The 21,256-nt window shown below is 43.7% G+C and overlaps 1 protein-coding gene across 4 annotated transcripts; it reads right to left on the bottom strand.

Annotated features, from left to right (window-relative positions):
* Window positions 1–695: 695 nt before the first annotated feature.
* znf219 (zinc finger protein 219) lies at window positions 696–20,498 on the bottom strand. Of its 4 annotated transcripts, XM_017722968.2 has the most exons (6): window positions 20,357–20,498; window positions 8,012–8,102; window positions 6,163–7,890; window positions 5,820–6,027; window positions 5,520–5,663; window positions 696–5,128 (listed from the first exon to the last, which is right to left on the bottom strand). In XM_017722968.2, the coding sequence occupies exons 2-6, from the start codon at window positions 8,024–8,026 to the stop codon at window positions 3,963–3,965; spliced, it is 3,261 nt and encodes a 1,086-aa protein (XP_017578457.1). In that variant the 5' UTR covers window positions 8,027–8,102; window positions 20,357–20,498; the 3' UTR covers window positions 696–3,962. The 4 variants fall into 4 exon arrangements, with proteins under 4 accessions (XP_017578457.1, XP_017578455.1, XP_037388682.1 ...); XM_017722966.2 differs by having other exon boundaries at window positions 5,820–7,890; XM_037532785.1 differs by lacking the exon at window positions 20,357–20,498 and adding an exon at window positions 15,837–16,002 and having other exon boundaries at window positions 5,820–7,890.
* Window positions 20,499–21,256: the final 758 nt, after the last annotated feature.

Raw genomic sequence — 21,256 nt, 5'->3', positions numbered from 1 at the left:
ACTTCAGCAAGTTGTCTTGACCACCTCTACATGCCTAAATGCAGTGAGTTGCACCCATGTGATTGGCTGATTAGCTATTTGTGTTAACAAGCAACTGAACAGGTGTACCTAATAAAGCGGCCAGTGAGTATATGTGCTGCTTCATGCCCGAGACATTGTTTCTATGACAGTTTTGTGATAAAGATTTGAATTTATTTTAACTCATTCATGGTGGAGATGTACATGAAGGGTCCCCATAGAAATAGTCCCCAAAGAAAACTTATTCTTTCACATTTCTGACATTTTACCATCATCAGTATTAAATATAAAACTTGGAAGACAATATAGGCTCACTGGTGGTTTGGGATAGTAAATAAAATGCCTATATTTGTGTTGTAGACATTGTGACGTCTGGTTCCTATCAGCACCAGTGTAAGGAAATCTGAACCATTTCACTCCAAAGCACTCCACATGAGCCCGTTCACATCTCAACCACTGAGTTATTCAGAAATGGTGGATTTCCTCTTTGTAGCTACTTCGTGTACCTGTACATCAGTGATAGTCCCTTAGCTCTGAAAATGATTGACTCTTCAGTTTGACACAATGAATATCTATTTAATAGAATATCTATTTAAAGTGTCTAAAATAAAATAGATAATATATTCATTGCACACACACACACACACACACACACGCATGACAGCAAAAAGAGAGGGTTAACATATTTTTCTTGTTTTATTGAATCTTCGCTACTATTTTTTTTTCCTCAGTCCACAGTTTCATATTAGTCACTACTATGTTAGATCAGTTTCCCCTTCACTGCAATAGCAGTCAACTACTTGAGAGTTCAAACCCAGACCTGTCCTCCAGCTCTCATTACCTAGAACACTGCACCCTTGTTTTTGAATTAGTGGCGAAAATCTGATTTCTGGATGATTTCTAGACACCCGGGTCAGCCTTATAACCTGTTAGTCTTTGCTGTCTGTTAATACTGATGACTGCCACGTAGTTACTTTTAATGCCACATCATCAGCGTAGCTTCTGTTAGCAAAGCAGGTAGCTACTGTGCCATAGATAAGCATCATCCACTGTTTGCCTTGCCTTACAGATGAGCAATTATACAGGGTGGGGGGGCTTAATGTGTCAAGAAACTATGCTGAGATTCATATTGACCTGATCCTCGCAGTCTATATAGGCAGGTTCCACGTTCCCCGGCAGGAGAGCTGGAAGGCTGGCACTGTGGTTGGAGTTCTTCTTAGAAACACAACATCTCTAGTTCTATCTGTACAGCAAACAGACACATTTTCTCTTTTTTTTTTCTTTTTTTGTAATACCAAAAAACAAACTGACAAAAAGACAACAAAAAAAATAATTATAAGAAGAAGAGCTTGATCCCATCTCATTGGCAAATGAACATCACAGAAATGAATACAACATCTAAAAAAAAAGGCCTCGATGCTAGAGAGTACGTCACCTTCCAGTGGTGTCTGTGAAAGGAGGAGAGAAAGTCGGAAGGGGATGGTGCGGAATGAAGTTAATACACAGAATAAATAATGACATAAATAGTCATGAAACAAAACTGTACTTGATGTCAGAGGAGTAAGGAAAAGGGGAGAGAGGGAGAGAAACAGGGAAGAGGGGAAAACAGATACAGTATGGATTACTGTAGGTGCTTTTGGTGAGATTAGAAAGTACTTGAGGAAGTGCGCAGGACAGAAGGCACAGTGGCTTGGAGTGGAATCTTTAAGGACCACCACATCAGGGGCTACCAAACTCATAAGGTGCTCTACACACAAAAGAACACAATAATGCACATTTAGAAAGTAAGGCCAGCAGTCACAATCACTGGTACCCATCTCTGTTCACGAGTGGCACACGAGGCAGGACTAAGGTACAGCTCGTCTAATCATACTGATTTCGGGGTAGTGATGATCAGACCACGACTGGGAACGCTTCAGGGTTAGGTAGCGCGAGGATGGGACGAGTTAGTCGCGTACAGAGAGCGGGGACTCGATAGCTTGCGACACATCTGCTGGGAAAAGCAGGAATAAAAACGTGACACAAGTGCATGACGGAAAAATCACATCCTTATGATGCAAGTCAGTCAGACTGACGGCGTGTGTTTGACACACTTTTATTAATAATCAATAAATAAGGTATCACATGCATTATGCTGCCAGCACTTTAATGCTAGATTTCACTTTGATTGTTTGTCTGATCGGGTCATTGATTGGTCAGTTGATTTCATCAACAAACTACTGATTGGTCGATCAATTTCTCGTATGATTAGGAGCAGAGATCTGAATCTGCAGCATTACTTCAAACGAAAGTGACTCAATGTTAACAAGAACTCGTAAACAAAAAAGTTTGGTCTAGAATTTAAAGGCGAACAAAATCCTACTTTGGGAAAATAACAAACTTTGCACAGTGTTTTTTTTTTAAGACATTGCAAACCAGTCTTCTATCACAACCATTATATTCATTATTATTACTGATACTCATATCACTTTAACCTTTAAGACTCTTCTTGAAATTAAAATAACATTTTTTTTCTTTTTTTTATCTTAATAAAAGCTACACATTTTCTACTGGGATGTCTATGAAGTTGTTAGTGTTTTTTTTTTTTATTAATAGTTTCTTGTCATTGCTTTTAAAAAAAAAAAAAAAACTATGGATCTAAAAGACGGCATACTCAGGTTATTTTCTTTTTCCTCAGATTTGTCCTGCTGCTTTTTTTGGGACTTGTTTCTCCTCGCCTGCTCTCAGGTGGGTTGCAAGTGAGAGAGAGTAAAGAAAAAAATTACCGACCAAGTCTCTTGAAGTCGAACTCAATGTTGTCGACATGTTTAGTTTCAAACTTGGAAACAAGATCCCAATCCTTAAAGTTTCCTTGGCGATGACGATCTGGTTTCGTTAAAAAAAAAAAGTGGTATTTCTGATGTAAACACTGCCATATGGCCTTTTGCAACTGGCCAGCTGTTCTTGCGTGTCGATTTCAGACTGCTCTAGAGTGTTCCATTCTTCCATCCACAACGGACACGGTCACGCAAACTGCCACCACAATGTTCTGCCAGAACTCTCTACAGTCTACAGCTATTAAGCATATATTGTATTATATTTACTGTATATATTTTCCTGTGTGGAACGACCTTAAAAAAACATATACATCACCAGGCACTGAGACAAATAGAGTATAGAAGTAGAAGAATTTCTGTTTCATATAATATCTGTAGAGGACCTGCCAGATCTACCTGACAGTGTGGATATGTGGGGAAAATAATCTTTGTCCAGCATTGTTAAATGTGGTCATCATCAGTACCATTCAGTCATCACAGCATACTCTTCACAGCCTGGTAAATGTGTGGTAAGAAGTGTGACCACCCCTTTGGTTCATGGTAAAAGTGTTGTCAAAATGTCAGTCAAGTGGAAGTAGCACAATACATCTGGCCTTTGCATTAAACTAGCCATTTTTCTATTTAAGATGTTCTGTTAGTAAAAAAAAAAGAATATCATGTTGTACATTTTAGTGTTTCTCTTTTCTTTTTTTTTTTGCTTTTTTTTTTCATTTTTTGCATTTTCCTGCTCTAAAGATTGACATTCCTGGATGTGCTGTGACAAGAGAAAGACTCACAGTAGCAAGAAACCTGCGTAGAAATACAACTTGGCAGTCATCTTCACTGACAAAAAAGACACCAATTCAATGACAGTAGTCAAGAAGGCCTCAGGGCTCCTGGACAGGCAGGCTAAGACTAGCATACAATACTGGATATATTTCTGTTTGCTTGTCTGTGATTGTGGGTGAATAACCTGATGTGTAACCAATAAGGGGGGATTTCAAGTGTGAGGAAGGTATTGAGAAGCACATCTACGTATTTGTGATATGGACATGATGGCCTTGTGTTGGAGAGAACATGATCAGCCTCTAAGTTTGCCTATACAGCCTTCCCTCCTGATCCACCTTCCACTGGAGCTTTTGAAACATCTTAGTCTCCCATCAGTTGTTCCTCCTCTATGGGCAAATCATCCTGCATCATGTCTGGAGACTCAGACACATCCTTTCTTATGTCCTGTTGAGAGTAGTTTTCAGGGCTGCTGGTTGCTTCCAGGCCATCCTCCACGTCGTCTCCTTCTTCCTCGTCAGTATTCTCACATTCTCCCAGTTTAAGCCCTTGTTTTGTGGTCTTGATGTTTCCCAGAACTGATGGTACATTTCTGACTTGGTTCAGAGATCTCTCCAGCTCCTCATCTTCCAAGGTGACCCCATTTCCAGCCTTTGACCTGTATCTCACCCAGTCCTCCATGGCCATGACCCCATCCCCTTCACTGAGGAACTTCCACAGTGCCAAAGGGTCACGGTTCAACCCAGGCAGGGTTCTTCTAGGGGAGTGGCTGTCAGTGGTCACAGAAGCTCCACGTTTACGGCGGGACTTGCTGGTGTGGTTGACCTGTAGATGCATGGCCATCAATTCAACAGAAGAGGTTCGGAATGGACAGAACACACACTGGCTCAGAGTGTCATCGCCTTCTCTTGCTCCTCCTGATGGTGGAGTTCCAGAGCTACTTACTGCTCCTAGATCTTGTTCTATTGCGCCCATTCCATGCATAGGGCGGCGTGAGAGGTCCAAAGGCTCAAATCCACATTCCTGGGAAGCACTAGATGCCATGCTGCTCTGATATCCATTAGCCGGCACCATACGACTCGTAACAAGAGGCTTACGTCTGGACACTTTAGGCATTTTTGGAGGTGGTGTCCAGCCTCCTTCTAGTCCACCCTGGTAGAGTTCTCCCATCATCCCAGACAGAAAACGGTACTGACTCTCCAAATCTCTTTCTTTCTGAGAAGCTCTGGGCTTATGAGGACTATCTTTCTTTTCTAGAGGTCCAGGGACCAACATCTGGCTGCGTCTGGATGTGGGGATTTCTGTTGAACCCATCCCAAATGATCCCTGGTTTGTTGAGGGGGGTCGACGCTGTTTTAGGGTTGCTTCCCTTGGAGATCCAGTCAGTGAAGATGGGAGGCTCGGAGAGGAGGAGCTCGGAGAGGTTGCCATCGCATTCCTCTCACGATGATGCCGCTGTAGATGGTATTTGAGAGAGCCAGACTGGGTTCCCGCATAGTCGCAGTGGGGACATTTGTATGGTCTCTCACCTAAAAGAGAGCACACAGTGTGCACATTGAAAAAATATTGTACAGAGCAGGATTTTCTAAAAGTTTTCAAGTTAAGTTGGAGTTTAACAAGTTGAAGGGACGTGAAAAAAAAAAACAGTAAAATAGAACCCGACAAAAATTACTGTGCCTTGCGCTTTGCAGTTATGGTCAATAACAGCAGATGGCACTATTTGTCATCATTTGACCTCAGTTTTTTTCATGCATCTGCCAGATTAGAACATTGAGTCCCTTATCTGCACAGTAACATTTGTAGATGTGAAAATGAAAATAAGTGCAGGTGAAAGCTATATTCCATCATATGCCTGATCTTATTTTTATGCACTTAATTTGTGTTATGGGCATGGCTTATATTTCAGGTGGTAAACCTTACCTGTGTGCACACGTAAGTGTACTTTAAGGTGGTGGGAGGAGCGGAAAGCTTTACCACAGTAGGGGCAATCCTTCATTCCTGTACCCCGCACACGCTCCCTCGGAGCTGTGGAAGGTCCTGATGGTACCCCCAGTCCATTCTCCCCTGGGGTGAAGGAAAAAAGTATACTTAGCACATCAGTATCATTAACAAAGATTCATCATCAACAAGCAATTCTCAATAACCTTAAGCACTCAGCTACAAAATAATATATATATTATATATGTATGGAATATTTGCTTCCTATTAGGTGATCCTTACTAGAAAGGTGTGTTATAACAGATTGGAAACTTCCAGCTGTTCCCACTCCTGACTGGTGATGTTTGGACTCGTGTCTGCATTCATTTCCACTTCCTCGACCCCCTCCTCCTCTTCCTCCTTCTCCTCCTCCTTGAGGTCCTACAGTCTTATGTGCACTATCCTCTTCTTTCCCTGCACCACTTCGAGCACTTGGATACTTCTGCTGCTTCTGAACATGAACACGAGCATGAGCCACTACCTGCTGAAGATTCTGGAAAAGCTTCCCACAATCAGGGCATTCCCAGGGGGCCCCAGAAGCCTCCAATTCCTCTTTGAAACCAAGGCCACCCAAGTAGGCACGTACCTGCTCGGCCTCCCCAGCAACAGTACCCTGTGAGGAAGGGCGCTGGTGCTGCGCCTGAGATCTCCGCTGCTGGTGCTGCTGCTGCTGCTGTTGCTGGCTTTGCTGCACTGCTGCCAGGCTGCGAGCAACCAGCTGCCACATGGCTGCCTGCTCTTCTCCATCCAGTGCTTCTCCCCCTCTCTCTCCTCCATTACCCATCTCGGCCACCTGAGCCACTGCCTGAAGGCGTTCCATGCAGCTAGTACCACTGCTGTCATTTGGCAACCCCAGGTAACCCCACATTGAAGACTTGCTTGAGCCTGCACTTATTTCTGACCTCTCTGTCCGATTACCTCTCCCACCTCCTCCACCTGCCATACTGCGTGCCAAGAGTAGGTTAGAGTAGAGTGCCCCTAAAGCCTGGTTGCCATGACATTTGGATTGGTCAGATCCTGAAGGTCCTAGATTCCCCAGGCCAGCCTTTAGGCCCAGCTTGTTGAGGTGCACTTTCATGTGGTTCTTGAGGAACCAGGGCTCCTTGAAGCCACGACCACAGACCTGGCACTTATGGTCAAGGGAGTCCTTGTGCTTGCGCATATGGCCCTTCAGGAACCAGGACTGGGTAAAGCGCTGACCACAGGTCTCACAACGGAAGGCTGGAAGAGCAGGCGCTTGTGGCAAAGGCATTTGTGGTGGAGCTGTGACAGGGCGGGAAGGGAAGACGGGAGGTGGCACAGGATCTTCAGGTGGGTGGCTCTCCTGCAGGTGAGCGGCTAGACGTTCCTCTTGATTAGCAGAAAAGGGGCACAGTGTGCACTTGTATGGGTTGTGGAGGATTCGAACATGACGAGCTAACTCGGAGGCTGTGCGGAATTTACCCTTGCAGGCATGACAGCGAAAGGCAGAAGCTGTGCCAGAAGGGGTGGGCTCTTCAGTGACAACAGGGCCTATAGGAGAAAAGGTAGAAGATGCTGGTGCTTCTTCTGTAAGAGGTGGAGTCAGAGATATGGTTCCATCCATCAGGAACTGAGGGCTGCTGGCAGTTTGGAGAGGCTCCTCTGGAACAGCCTCTTCTCTTCGATTCAGATGTAGTGACCTGGAGACTGAACTCAGGTGGATGTCCCTGTTGTGGTTCCGAATCACACCATCACTCACATGGTTCTGTTGGGGTTTAGCATGTACAGTCTTGTAGAGGGCAGAGGCCCTACGGTCCCTGTCCAAACTGTGAGCTCGAGCATGGAGGGACAAAATGCTCTGGAAACGGAACCTCTTTCCACAAACGTGGCAAGGAAACCTGAGAGCGGGGCCTGTGGTAGGACCTCCTTGGACAGTCACACCGTCATTGCTGAAAAGCTGCAGGTCCAACTCATCACTACAGGTGGCAGTAGCCCCGGATGAGAGGGCCTGCTCCAGTGCTCCAAACACAGGCAGTGGTGCTGATGGAGTGGCCGGAGGACTGCTCTCCAAAGAGGGACTACACAGCTGCTCTTCCCCTGGAAACAGTGCAACAGCCGGAGTGGGAGATGATGGCGATGACAGCTCTTCATCCTCCTCTTCATCTTGTTGGTTGGCATCAGCAAGGGCAAAGGGTGACAGAGGTGCATATGGGGTACTCAAAGGGCTGGAAGGGGCAGATTGAGGGCTTTGGGGTAAAGAGTGAGGACTGTGATCTACCGAGGGCATTGAAGGAGGGGACAGGGGTGCCTCAGAGGAGACAGCGAGCACACATTCTGGTGGTGAATCCATACTCTGTGCCAGACAGATAATGGGAGAGGTCTTACATTTAGGCAATAACAGGCAATATGTTCATATGTGTTATGTGCACATCATGCATTTGACTGTCTTTCTGAGTAGAAGTGAGGGTACTCACTAGTACCATGTGCATTCCATGATCCACGACCTTGGCTGAGATAGGATGCACTTTGAGAATGGTAATCTGGGAGACCACCACCTAAAAACCCCTATAAAACACAACACAGATATTGACCATGTGTACATACATTATGGACATGGGATTATTACATTGCACTTTTATTGACATTGCACATTTCTGAGGGTCATAGAACACCATATGAGATTAGTCACTGCACTCAGTGGCAGTTCCTGTGATTCAACAGGACACTCATTTTCTGACTAGAGATATTTATAACTTCATGATTGTTTTGCACTGAGGGAAATTCTAATTGTCCTCATGAACGAGGTCAATGTATAATATGCAAGATAACGTCGCACATCTTAGTGCATGTGCACATATGCATGTGTGTGCAAAAGCTAGGGGCACAGCGGGACACAAGCTGTCCCAAACAGGATGGGCGCGTGATATTTTAACTTCCCCACACGCCCTTCCTGCACACACACAGTGGCTGCTTAAATCAGAATATAATCATAATCTGTCACACACCCCCACAATCCAACTAGAGGTAAACAGATCACGTCTCACTCACACATGCGAAAAAAACACCCTCTCACTCATGCACGCATATTACCCATACGCGCCAGCACATAAGCTCAGTGTGAGAACATGCCCAGACATAGCATAAAAAAATGCTGAAAGAAAATTGAGCTCATTGATGATTGTGGCAAAAAAATCTGCTGAATACAGGAACATCTGTGAGTGTGTCTCCGTGCCTGTATGTGTGAGTCACTATTCGTGACGGTTTGTGTTTTCTGTGTGGGCGATAGCATGTTTCTGTTTTGTAGCCATGAGATACACTGGCGTAGGAAAGTATTAATACAGGTGAGTGTGTAACTGTCAGTTTTGTCTGAGATACGTATATGTAGGGCTGGGGGCTTAACCCAATTGCAAGTTTAATACAGCTACCATTTTGGCTTCCAATGATTCTATAGATACGATAATCAAGATAAAAACATTATTGTGATGCGTCCTGTCTCGCAATGATGCTCTCATTTTGTCTGGTTATAAATCTCTTTCCTTAATTTTTTTTGGTTTGTTTTCAGTTGAATTATGCTTAAAGTTCAAGCACTTTTAAAAGACATTTTTAAAGTTCAGAAAAAGTGTAAATGTTAATCGTGATTTCAGTATTTACCCATATAATCGTGATTAGGAATTTGGCCCTAATCGAGCAGCCCTTCGTGTAAGTGTGTTTGAATTGCCTGTTGCCTACACTTGAACCTGTTTACACCTTCCACTGAAGTGTAACGACCGAATTCCATACATACAAACATTACTAAGCTGCTTATCATCCTGGGTCGCGGGGGTGCTGGAGGCAATCCCAGCAGCCAATGGGCAGAAGGCAGGAAACACCCTGGACAGGCCTCCAGTCCTTCACAGGACCTGATTCCATTTAGAGTAAAATGCATCCCCAGTGTGACCACATGAGATCAGATCACGTTCCCATAACGTCACTCCTATTTACTTTTGCACTTGGTTTCAGATGCTTGGTTCCAGGATATCTCCAGCCTGGCCTATCTTCCATCTTGCCTTTCCTTGTTTATCCTCTCACCTGCTAGTAAGCCCTCGACAGACGCTTTTCTATTTGCATAATTACATGGGGATACACAAAATGCTTGTGCTGTGAAGCTCTGTCTCTGAGCACCTTTGATTGTGGTTTGAGCGATCCGATCCTATTCAATCACAATGTGCTGTTCACACCTGGCCTTTCGCAGCTCCCTGAAATCCGTACGTGGTCCCGCACGTTGGTTCAAGTGTAAACAGCTTCTATATGTTTCCGTAGGTGTGTCTGTGTCACACTCGTCTCGGATGTCATAGAGAGTAGAGTGGCCAGTTGACATTTTAGCTCAACTGTGTCTCACCACAATATCAATCACACACTCTCTCTCTTTCTCTTTCTCCCTCCCTCCTGCTTTCTCCCTCCTCTTCAATCCACCATTATCGCTACCTCGTTCTCTTCCATCTTTTCACCTCCACAGATCCCCTCTCCTCCCATCCCCCTCTTTCTCTTTCTCTCTCACTCCTCCACCCTCTATTATTCACTAATTTTCTTTCATTCTCTCTCCCTCTCCTGCAGTGGTGCCAGTTGGCACTGTGCCAGGGAATGCTGCTATCAGCTGGTAGATTGGGGCCTGCCAACATGGCGAAGGGAGAGGAGAAAGAAGGGAGCGAGACAGACGGAGGAAGAGAGAAAGAAAGAAAGATGGTGGGGGGGTTTAGAGGGGAGAGATCCATCTGAATGAGCCATATTTGATTGGTAATTTTCTTGTAGAAAAAGGGGGCATGGAGCGTTCCCCCGCTCTGGAGTGGAGGATGCTGCGACTGTCTTGGTCTGATGGCATTATTATCATATGAATATCGTTCGTGGCGATGCATTGTTCCGCCGTGACAGACACGTTCGTGTCCGACCAGGGCCTGTCACGCCAATAAAGCTTTTTCCAAATTTGGATAGATGGAAGGAGTGATAAGGTGCTAGACGGAGGGGGGAGGGGAAGGATGAAGGCAGGAAAGCGATAAAGCAGCGCACACAAATAATACACACACACACACACACTTGCAATATGGCAGCAAGTCACTAGATGATTCATGCATGCTAAACACCTTTGTCTGAATGGGCACATGGTACACTCCCCTGGAACACTACACACACACAAACACACACACACACTCACACACACACTTGCACTTTTTTGTCCCTAAACATACTAACAGCATTAAAAAGTACAATGTAAAAATGATAAAGCATATTTCAACATGTATTACTAATCCAGGCTTTCTACTATTAGGAAAGAATCATTTTACATTGAGAACATACGGACAAAGGAATATATCACTGCTGCTGGAACAACCTCATATGTCCCAAATGCTACCTTTACAGGAGAAGGAATAAACATGCTTCACTTTTAATGTAAGTCAATGGAACCAGACATTTTTCCAAGTCATTTAGGGAGATTTCTTTTGGTTCTGTCCTCATGAAATTCACATGCAACGTAAAGGACAACAAATATTTTCAAAATATGTCAAAAACTGAAAAACAAAAAATTAGAGATACTAAGTTTCGTTCTGAGATGTGTCCACTCAGCCTGTAATTTCAAGTCACGCTGTGCACTGTGTTCCTTTTGGTGGCCTGTGAAGTCCAAAACATAGTATTATACTGACCACTGTATGGTCTCGTTTCCACGCGCAGCTCAGGTGTATATTATATGCTCGGGAGCTGAGCTTAAAGTCAAAGCCCGTTGTACGAAAGCTGGTGCTTCTTTTCACCGAAGGGGTCGGATTTTTCAATTACTTAACGACTGTAATGACAGTGTGATTAAACAATAGTTACATTACAACCTTTGAACCCACAATCAGGATTTAATTACACATAATTTGACCACTGACATACATTAAAGCCATCGAGATTAATCACTGTTCTGAAATCTTTACAATGCTTATACTTGACATTCTCCTATTTAGCTAATTTGCTATAAAGCACATTAAAATGCATCAGCAGAAAAGAAAATCATTTCTAAATTCATTACGCATAGTTTTTATCTTTCTGTCAGTCTGGGCTCGTCTGATTTCTGAATTTGCATTCATCAGCAAAATCACAGGATTGTTCTTTCTGTATATTACATGCCACGGACCACAACAAAGTGTTGGTGCTGTGCAGAAGTGGGTTCACACAGGATCTCAATGCCCTCTTCAACTCTCACATGTAATGTATCTAAACGGATGAACAGGCCTCTATTCATAACAGATGGCCTCGAGAAGATTTACATGAACAGGTTTATCTGTGTGCTTTTGTTAGACGATGTGTGTGTGTGTGTTAAAATAGGTATGGTTTTTGCTAGAGCCGTTTAATTGTGTGTCTGCATGTGTGTGAGAGATTTTGACTTGTGGTTTTTTCGCCTGTGGTCACACGGCAACCTTCCCCACAGACGCGATTCATTTCCTGTTCTTAACCTTGGCCTGAACTTACTCAGTCTCTGCTTTCCCCTCACTCTCTCTCTCTCTCACATCCAGGCCTAGGGGTCTCTCTCTCACACATACACGTGGTTAACAGTGCCTGTATTACACACCATAGCTTTCCACTCACTTTCTTTGCCGCCACTCCTGCAGACTGTCCCAGGATGTGTTCATTTTCAGTCTTTTCAGCCTCTCATGCTCCTACCTGTTATATTTGGAGGCTTCGTGTGGTCTTATACCAAACGCTAGTAAGAGCTGCTATATTGTGGTAGGCCGCAAACTTGTACTGAAGCTCTACGTCCAGGGTTGTGGTCAGGTATATAGAAGCCGATGCAAATAATCATGTATGATTAAGATGGCATAAATGTTTATATGAAAGAAAAAAGTCGTCTGGGAAAACTCTTTCGAACCGTAGCTGTACAGAATTTTGGACGTCTGATCCAGACGGCTGTATTTTTAGCACCTAGTTTTGAAAGCCGCACGACATCCCGATTCGGAAAGGGCCGTATTGGGACTTTTCACGGAGCTCTTTATTCAACCGCCACTTTCTTAGCAACGTCAACAGGGATTCACTATTACTCTCCATCAATCTGAAGAAGCATTTCACCAAGCAAAGACATTGGTGGACATGCAAAGGGTTCTTTAAGTGTTGAAGGTGCTATAAAGAACCGTAGTCGTTACTAAAGGGCTTTTTAAGAGAATACGGAATCTATATAATAAAAATATAACCATTTAGGTTGCAGATAAATGTATAAAGTGAACCTAATATGCAAGTCTTATGCTTTTTTAGATTTTAAATAAAGAGGTGAAAGACTTAAAAAAAACTTACAAAATTGTAGATGTGTGATCATAAACAGTGCTGTACATGATTATAAATGCCTGAGAAAGCTGTATTTGCCTGTATTCAGAGTAATATACAGAATATATCATATATCAAGGCAGATAATTTGAGAAAAAAGAAATACTGGAAAAAAAAAGTCAATAAATCACACACGCTTGTGCACAATTATGGTAGCGTGGGTAAAAGAGGTCCTTAAAACGTGGTGAAATCACTCTAAGGCACATTTTCAAGTGGCTTGTTGCTTTTGTATAAAGGCGGCAGCACAAAATACTACAAAATACTATACAATATTTTTAGTGGGCACACTTAAAAGCGATGCTTCTTCAAGGCTTCTTTAGTCAAGAAAATGGCTCTATGTGGAACCATGAACACTGAAAGTCTGCCTTTGCATGATTAAAGCATTCTTTGCATTGTGAAATGGATCTTCAGATTGATGGAGAATGTGTTATTTATGGTTCTATACAGAACCTTTTTGAAAATATGTCTATACAGCAACAAAGAATGCTCTTTTATTGTTACAAGCTTAACATTAAGACAACAGAAGGACCGTTTTTGGTGTTATATAGAACCATTTTCCAAAATACATATACAACACTTTCTCCATCAATCTGAAGAACCATTTCAAGAAGCCATGGGTTCTTTGAGTGTTCATGGTTCTATACAGAAGCAATCAGTTAAGTTAAGAAGAACCATCTTTTTTTTTAAGAGTGCAGGTGGATGGTTCTTCAATGGTTCTTTAATTAGGACATTGGTCCTATAGAACCACAAATTATTTGCATGCTTTAATTTTTTTTTTTTTTTTGGTGAAATGGATCTTCAGTTACACGTGGTTCTATGAGTTACATGTGTTACATGAGTTACATGTGGTTCTATATAGAACCAAAAAAGGGTTCTGATATTGTAATAATGCCAAGCTTGTAACAATAGAAGGACCTCTTTTGGTGATATATATAGAACACTTACAACACATTCTCCATCAGCCTGAAGAATGATTTCACCATGCAAACAACCATGCCAACTGTACATGGTTCTATATGGAGCCATCGTCTTTACTAAAGAACCGTTGAAGAACCATCTAAAAGTGCAGCAATTTTTACTAACCCCTCTTGCTGTCTCACTTTTCTTGCAGGTCATTTTCACCACAAAATATTGCAAATATTGTGTGAGTCACAGAATCACTACTAATGATAGCTGTATTACTAGCATTTATTACAGGGCCAGTGTACTAATAAATTTAATACAGCATCGCGGATACAAATCTTAGTCCTGGTCCTGGGCCACCACTGCCTGGCACAGTTTAATTTTTCCCTACTCTAACCCCCCCACCCGAAAACAGAACGTATCAGTAAATTACCCACTAAATAGATTAAAATCAGCTACACCGAATAAAGTAATGCTGTTAATGGCTGATATAAAGTTTTAGCTTTACACAGACACTAAGTACTTTAATTCCGGGCAATGTCTTCTGTACCCACTCGATTGTCCTCCTGAGACATCCCTGTCCTGACGCAGAACAACCTCCAGGACACTTGTTACACATTCTGTTCCATCACATTAATGACAACTTTACATTTAACATCTGTTTGTTTACTGCACGATAACACAGTGTAGCCCAATTCTGCTGCCACATGACGCCAACTTCAAAGTCCTTCAGATGAACAAGCCCACTCGATTATATTTACTACTATTCTAAACAACCTCTCTGCGTAGAACACTAAGCCTGTGGCATTTTCCCAGCACAGACGTAAAGAGAGGAGAGATGTAAAAGAGGTGGTGCTGTCTCAATGGGGGAGTAAGAGCAGATCTACCTCCAGCTGAGTGTTAATTGCCCAATTAAACCAATCAGAAGTTTCATTAGTAAAGTCTTGACTTTACAGTCCCCACAGCTGCCGAACTCTTCTGCATCTGGCTCTGTTTTAGAAAGAAAAAACGCGGTGATGCTCAAAGTAACCTCCAAAATATTAGCCAGATGAAGGTTGTAAAAGATAGATTTTTGCTTAAAGAAGCTAATTTCCATCAGGATTTCCAGTTCCCCTTATGATCATTAGTAATGCAAGTTGTGGCATATGCATATATATATAAGTAGTGAGGAAATTTCATATATATATATATATATATATATATATATATATATATATATATATATATATATATATATATATATGAAATTTCCTCACTACTAATATTCCGCAGTCAACTGTCAGTGGTGTTATAACAAAGTGGAAGCGATTGGGAACGACAGCAACTCAGCCACAAAGTCCTCGCCACAAATGACAGAGCAGGGTCAGCGGATGCTAAGGTGCATAGTGTGCAGAGGTCACCAACTTTCTGCAGAGTCAATCACTACAGACCTCCAAACTTCATGTGGCCTTCAGATTAGCTCAGGAACAGCATAGAGAGCTTCATGGAATGGGTTTCCATGGCCAAGTAGCTGCATCCAAGCCTTACATCACCAAGCGCAATGCATAGTGTTGAATGCAGTGGTGTAAAGCACCACACCTGGATTCTAGAGTACTGAAGACGTGTTCTCTGGAGTGATGAATCACACTTCTTCATCTGGCAACCTGACAGCTTTGTCGGTTCCAAGAAGAATGGCACTTGTCTGACTGCATTGTGCCAAGTGTAAAGTTTGGTGGAGGGGGGATTATGGTGTGACCTGTCCAGGGTGTATCCTGCCTTCCGCCCTATGACCGCTGGGATAGGCTCCAGCACCCCCGTGCAACCCTGAGGGAGAAGCGGCTTAGAAAATGTGTGTGTGTGGATTATGGTGTGGGATTGTTTTTCAGGAGTTGGACTCAGCCCCTTAGCTCCAGTGAAAGAAACTCTTAATGCTTCAGCACCAAGAGATTCTGAACAATTTCATGCTCCCAACTTTGTGGGAACCGTTTGAGGACGGCCCCTTCCTGTTCCAACATGACTGAGCCCCAGTGCACAAAGCAAGGTCCATAAAGACATGGATGAGCGAGTTTGGTGTGGAAGAACTTGACTGGCCTGCACAGAGTCCTGACCTCAACCCGATAGAACACCTTTGGGATGAATTAGAGCGGAGCCTGGAGTCAGGCCTTCACGTCCATCATCAGTGTCTGACCTCTCAAATGCGCTTCTGAAAGAATGGTCAAAAATTCCCATAAACACACTCCTAACCCTTGTCGAAATTCTTCCCAGAAGAGTTGAAGCTGTTATAGCTGCAAAGGGTGGGCTGACATCATATTAAACCCTATGGATTAAGAATGGGATCGCACTCAATTTCATATGCGAGTGAAGGCAGACGAGCTGATACTTTTGGCAGTACAGTGTACACACATACATATATATGTATGTATACATCAGTACTGAGAATGTGTATTTAGAATACAAAGTATCTACATTCAGGCTAAGTTACATTTTGAAAACACAGTATTCAGAATACAGTTACTTTAGATTTTTTATTTTTAGAACAATTTAGAACAATTAACCAAGTTTTAAAAAATATACCATCTTTAAAAGAAACAGCATCAGCGCTTGTTTATTAACTACTTAAATCTGTGAGGGGCATATAAAGACATACTTTAAAGAAGAAGTCGGTTTCTTTATAGCCACTGAACTTGCTGCTAAAGCCTGAGTAGACTGATAAATCAATGTGATGACCAGTTATTAATCTCAATGTTACTGAGCTCTGCTAAAGCCTGAGTAGACTGATAAATCAATGTGATTGGTTATTAATCTCAGTGTTACTGAGCTCTGCTAAAGCCTGAGTGGACTGATAAATCACTGTGATGATCAGTTACTAATCTCAGTGTTACTGAGCTCTGCTAAAGCCTGAGTGGACTGATCAATCACTGTGATGATCAGTTATTAATCTCAGTGTTACTGAGCTCTGCTAAAGCCTGAGTAGACTGATAAATCAATGTGATCAGTTATTAATCTCAGTGTTACTGAGCTCTGCTAAAGCCTGAGTGGACTGATAAATCACTGTGATGATCAGTTATTAATCTCAGTGTTACTGAGCTCAGCTAAAGCCTGAGTAGACTGATAAATCAATGTGATTGGTTATTAATTTCAGTTTTACTGAGCTCTGCTAAAGCCTGAGTAGACTGATAAATCACTGTAATTAGTTATTAATCTCAGTGTTACTGAGCTCTGCTAAAGCCTGCGTGGACTGATAAATCAATGTGATCAGTTATTAAACTCAGTGTTACTGAGCTCTGCTAAAGCCTGAGTAGACTGATAAATCAATGTGATTGGTTATTAATTTCAGTTTTACTGAGCTCTGCTAAAGCCTGAGTAGACTGATAAATCAGTGTGATGTTATTAATCTCAGTTTCACTGAGCTCTGCTAAAGCCTGAGTAGACTGATAAATCACTGTAATTAGTTATTAATCTCAGTGTTACTGAGCTCTGCTAAAGCCTGCGTGGACTGATAAATCAATGTGATCAGTTATTAAACTCAGTGTTACAATACTTTATTGAGAGATGATGGAACCTCATGAGTAATAAGCCTAGTACTAGTGTTGTAACGGACTTGTGCATGCGTTTTGTAATTTACTTTTTATGTACTGTAATAGAATGCATTTACTGAATACATTTAGGACATTAGTATTTAGCATTTAACCATCAATATAGCTGTATATGGTTCCATATGAAATTGTTTCTGAAAAATGGTTCTATATACCACCAAAAGGGTTATGCTACTGTAGTGATGTCAAGTTTGTAACAACAGAACCCTTTTTAGTGTGATTTTTCAGTGAAAACTGAAAAATGACAAAAATGTGTATACACACACACACACACACACACATATATATATATATATATATATATACTGGAATATGAGATACCAACAGCAGCTATACATTTAATGTATCAGTCTAGTTTTTAGTAGTGCAGTGCAGCGTTACTCCCTTTGTGCCTCATCAGCCTCCAAAGACCCTCCGTTAAGTGAAGGATTTCCAGAAACTTTTCTTTCTCGGGGGGGTTTCTGTAAGGAGAGTGTCCTCTTCTCTCTTTCTCTCTCTGGAGAGAGGAATTTCCTCGACGCGCCGTGTCATGCGCGTCAACAACGTGCAACCATTTTCACTCCCCTTCTTCCCTCTCGCGGCCATCTCAATTAAAAAAAAGCCACATTAATGAAATAAATAATGCCTCGCGTGCAGCAAACAAGCGAGCTCACGCCTAAAACGCAGACATTTGAGGGGCGTTTTTTTGGCCACAGGTCACGTTAAGAGTGATTAGAGAGAAGACGGTAATAAATGTGTGTGTGCGCGCGCACGTGCGTGCGTGCGTGTGTGTGTTTTCAGTTTGGATGTCGTTGTCATCTCCCGTAACGTCCCGCTCCATTTTCTTCCTGATTTTCTTTCAGTAGGCAAGAAAAGATGAAGGGAGGGGGAGAAAAAGAGACGCGTGTACGGAGAGAGAGAGAGAGAGAGAGAGAGAGAGAGAGAGAGAGAGAGAGAGAGAGAGGGAGCAGCTGAAAAGTGCCATCATGGGGTTCATCTTGGATTTCGCTGCCAACAGAACCACCATCACACACACACACACACACACCCCCAAGTCAAGTCCGGCACACACACCGATGCTGGTCGTCCAGTCCAGCGCGGGCCAGCACGCCTCTCTCTAAACTTTCTTTAAGGCTTTCACGGCCACAAATGTGCAGTGCGTTGGGCGCGATTAGCACCCTGGGCTACTTATTAGCTCTGAAGGAGCAGCGGGGGTCAGTCGGTCAGCCCACAGCCTCAGCTCGTCTGAGGGGGTGACATTAGGACAAGTGGACGAGCTGGAATGGCCTCGTAATTGTGGGCGCAGCCCCACCCTGCTGAAAAAGGACCACTGGGGTTAAACCCCCAAGGCTTTGCTTTCTAATTGGGAATTGGCTTCATGTTTTCCGATAGAGACCATCGGTTTTCCCGTGGGACACCTTTGGATCCCATTTAAAATCAGACACTGGGATCAGTTATATGGTGATATTAACTCAATAAAGAAGCCAAAACACGCTTCAAAAGCACTAGGAACCAACAGCACTGCCTAATGGTTTCCAATAAAGACCATTCGTTTTCTGTAGACACCTTTGGGTCCCATTTGGAATCAGACACTGCGCATTTGTTTAACCACTGGGATCATTTATGTTTTGATATTCGTCCATTTTCAAAAAGGCCAAAACACGCGGCAAAACCATCAGGAAACAACAGAAACACACCGCCGTCCAATGGAGACCAATGTTTTTCTGTAGAACACCTTTGGGTCCCATTTGGAAACCGTTTAGTATCAGACACTGGGCGCCTGGGTTAACCACTGGGCTCCTTTGTCGACCCATTAAAGGAGCCAAACACGCTAGAAAACCATCAGGAGCCACCAGAAACACCTAACGGAATCCAATAGAGACCAAGTTTTCCGTAGAGCACCTTTAGTTTCCATTAGGAAACCATCGAACGCGTTTAGACGCGGTCACCTGTTTAACCACCGGGCTCCTTTATCGACCCATTAAAGGAGCCAAAACACGTCACAAAACCATCAGGGACCAGTGGTTTCTATGTTTTCAGCAGCGCGCAGCTGAACTTCGCTTCAAAGCCGAGCTGCTCACCGAAACCTGCTGGCCAGAGTTTTCACTCGAACATGGAGTCGCGTGAGGTGACGTTCGAGCGTGAACCTCGCCGGTTCTTCTTCCACAGCGGCTGGACGAACCCAGCCCAGATAGCAGGAGTCAGTGTGTCACTTCCTCGCGCTGCTGTAGCCCGGAGCTGGAGCGACGTGAGGCTACGGGGGCACCCGGGTGGGGGAAGAACCACAACTGTGCACTCGCACGCTTTGCTTCACTCCACCTCTCTCCACACATTTTTTACAAACTTTTCTTTTTCCAGCCGAGTCTCCATCACTTCGGGACACTCGGCACTCGCTGCCTCTTCTCTCACTTCGGCCACTCACAATAAAACTGACTCCACGTTCCTCGTTTTTCCTTCTTTTCTGCCTTTGGGACCTCGAGCACCGAGCCCTAAACCCAGGCTACTACCACCCACCCCATCTCACACACGCCGGCAACATACATGCACGCGCACACACACACACAAACACACTGAAGTGAGCGAGTGTGCACGCAGTTACCATGTAGCACGCGCCCCTGGTAGCCTACCCCTCGCAGGGATGCGCGACCCCGCCAATCGGCCGCAAATCAACACGAAGCGAAAAACACAACGCGGAGGAATGACACCCGCGCGCCGCTCAAAAGCGCCGGGAAAAGTGCGATGTGCTGAGCATTCCTCAGCCCGCACCGACAGTCCACCATTACCGACCTCCCCCCTCACCCCCCCCCACCCCCCCCAAAAAAGTCAAGTCGTCGTCGGATATTTCGCTCCTTCTGCTCCGAAAACCTCCCGACAAACAACCGCCACGCGAACCGAGCCGAGAGAGCCCGCAAACGAAGCGGCGACACGCGCTCGAGCCCCGCGTCCCCTTTAGGAAGGCGCGAGGAGCCCAAACGGACGGATAATTTTAAAATTAATCAGATATTTAGTGACGAAAGTAAGACTCGGTGTACTTACGGGAGAGGCGGCGAGGAGATTAATGACAACACACGTCATGATTACGTTTCACTTGAATTAAATACATTACGAGTTGGAGAGAGAGAGAGAGGGAGAGGGAGAGGGAGAGAGAGGGAGGGAGGGGGAGAAAAATGGAAATCGGGGTAGTTGTATACAAGCTTACGCCGTTTCCCCCTCCCTCCCTCCCTCTCTCTCTCCCTAGCTCTCCCTCTCTCTCTCCCTAGCTCTCCCTCTCTCTCCTCCTCCCCTCTTCTATCGCACGTCTCTCTCGCATTTTTTTTCAAAGATCCATTTATTGTGCAGTCGTGAGTGAGTGAGTGAATGAGAGAGAGAAGCGAGTGAAAGGAGAGGAAAGACGGGCAGAGAGGAGCAGGAGAGAAAGAAAATTAGAGAGGAAGAGAAAAAGAGAGTGGAAGGAAGAAAGATAGAGGAAAAAGTGGAAGAAAGACAGGGAAAGGGCTGGAATGAGAAACAGGAGAAAGAAAGAGGAAGAGAACAAGAGAGAGAGAGAGAGGGAGAGGGAAAAGTGGATGGAAGACAGAAAAGAGGAAGGAAGACAGGCTAGAAAGAGGAGAAAGAAAGGAATAAGAGAAAAAGAAAATTAGAGAGGAAGAGACAAAGAGATAAATAAACAGAAAGGGAGGAAAAAGAGAAAAAAGGAAATAAAAGAGAGGGAGGGAGAGAGAGAGGAAAAGCGGAAGGAAGACAAAAAGGCTGGAATGATAGAGAGGGAGAAAGAGAAAGGGAGGAATGAGAGAAAAAGAAAATTAGTGAGGAAGAAAAAAGGAGACAGAAAGAGAGAAGAGGGAATAAGAGAAAATTGGTGAGGAGGAAGAGAGAGGAGAAAGAAATAGAAATCGAGGAAAAAGGGAGAGGAAAGAGGGGGAGAGACAAAGGGAG

The sequence above is a fragment of the Pygocentrus nattereri genome, chromosome 22 (assembly GCF_015220715.1).
Source record: "Pygocentrus nattereri isolate fPygNat1 chromosome 22, fPygNat1.pri, whole genome shotgun sequence".
Classification (NCBI taxonomy): Eukaryota; Metazoa; Chordata; class Actinopteri; order Characiformes; family Serrasalmidae; genus Pygocentrus; species Pygocentrus nattereri.
Note: the sequence above shows the minus strand (reverse complement) of the source record. Positions and strands in the feature narration are given on the sequence as shown.

What these genes read in the sequence shown, in the direction of transcription:
- znf219 (XM_017722966.2), bottom strand. An exon ending in TGTTATAACACACCTTTCTA is followed by an intron (nt 5,664 to 5,819) that starts GTAAGGATCACC and finishes CCTTCACCCCAG; the next exon opens with GGGAGAATGGACTGGGGGTA. An exon ending in ACACTTACGTGTGCACACAG is followed by an intron (nt 5,129 to 5,519) that starts GTAAGGTTTACC and finishes GCTCTCTTTTAG; the next exon opens with GTGAGAGACCATACAAATGT.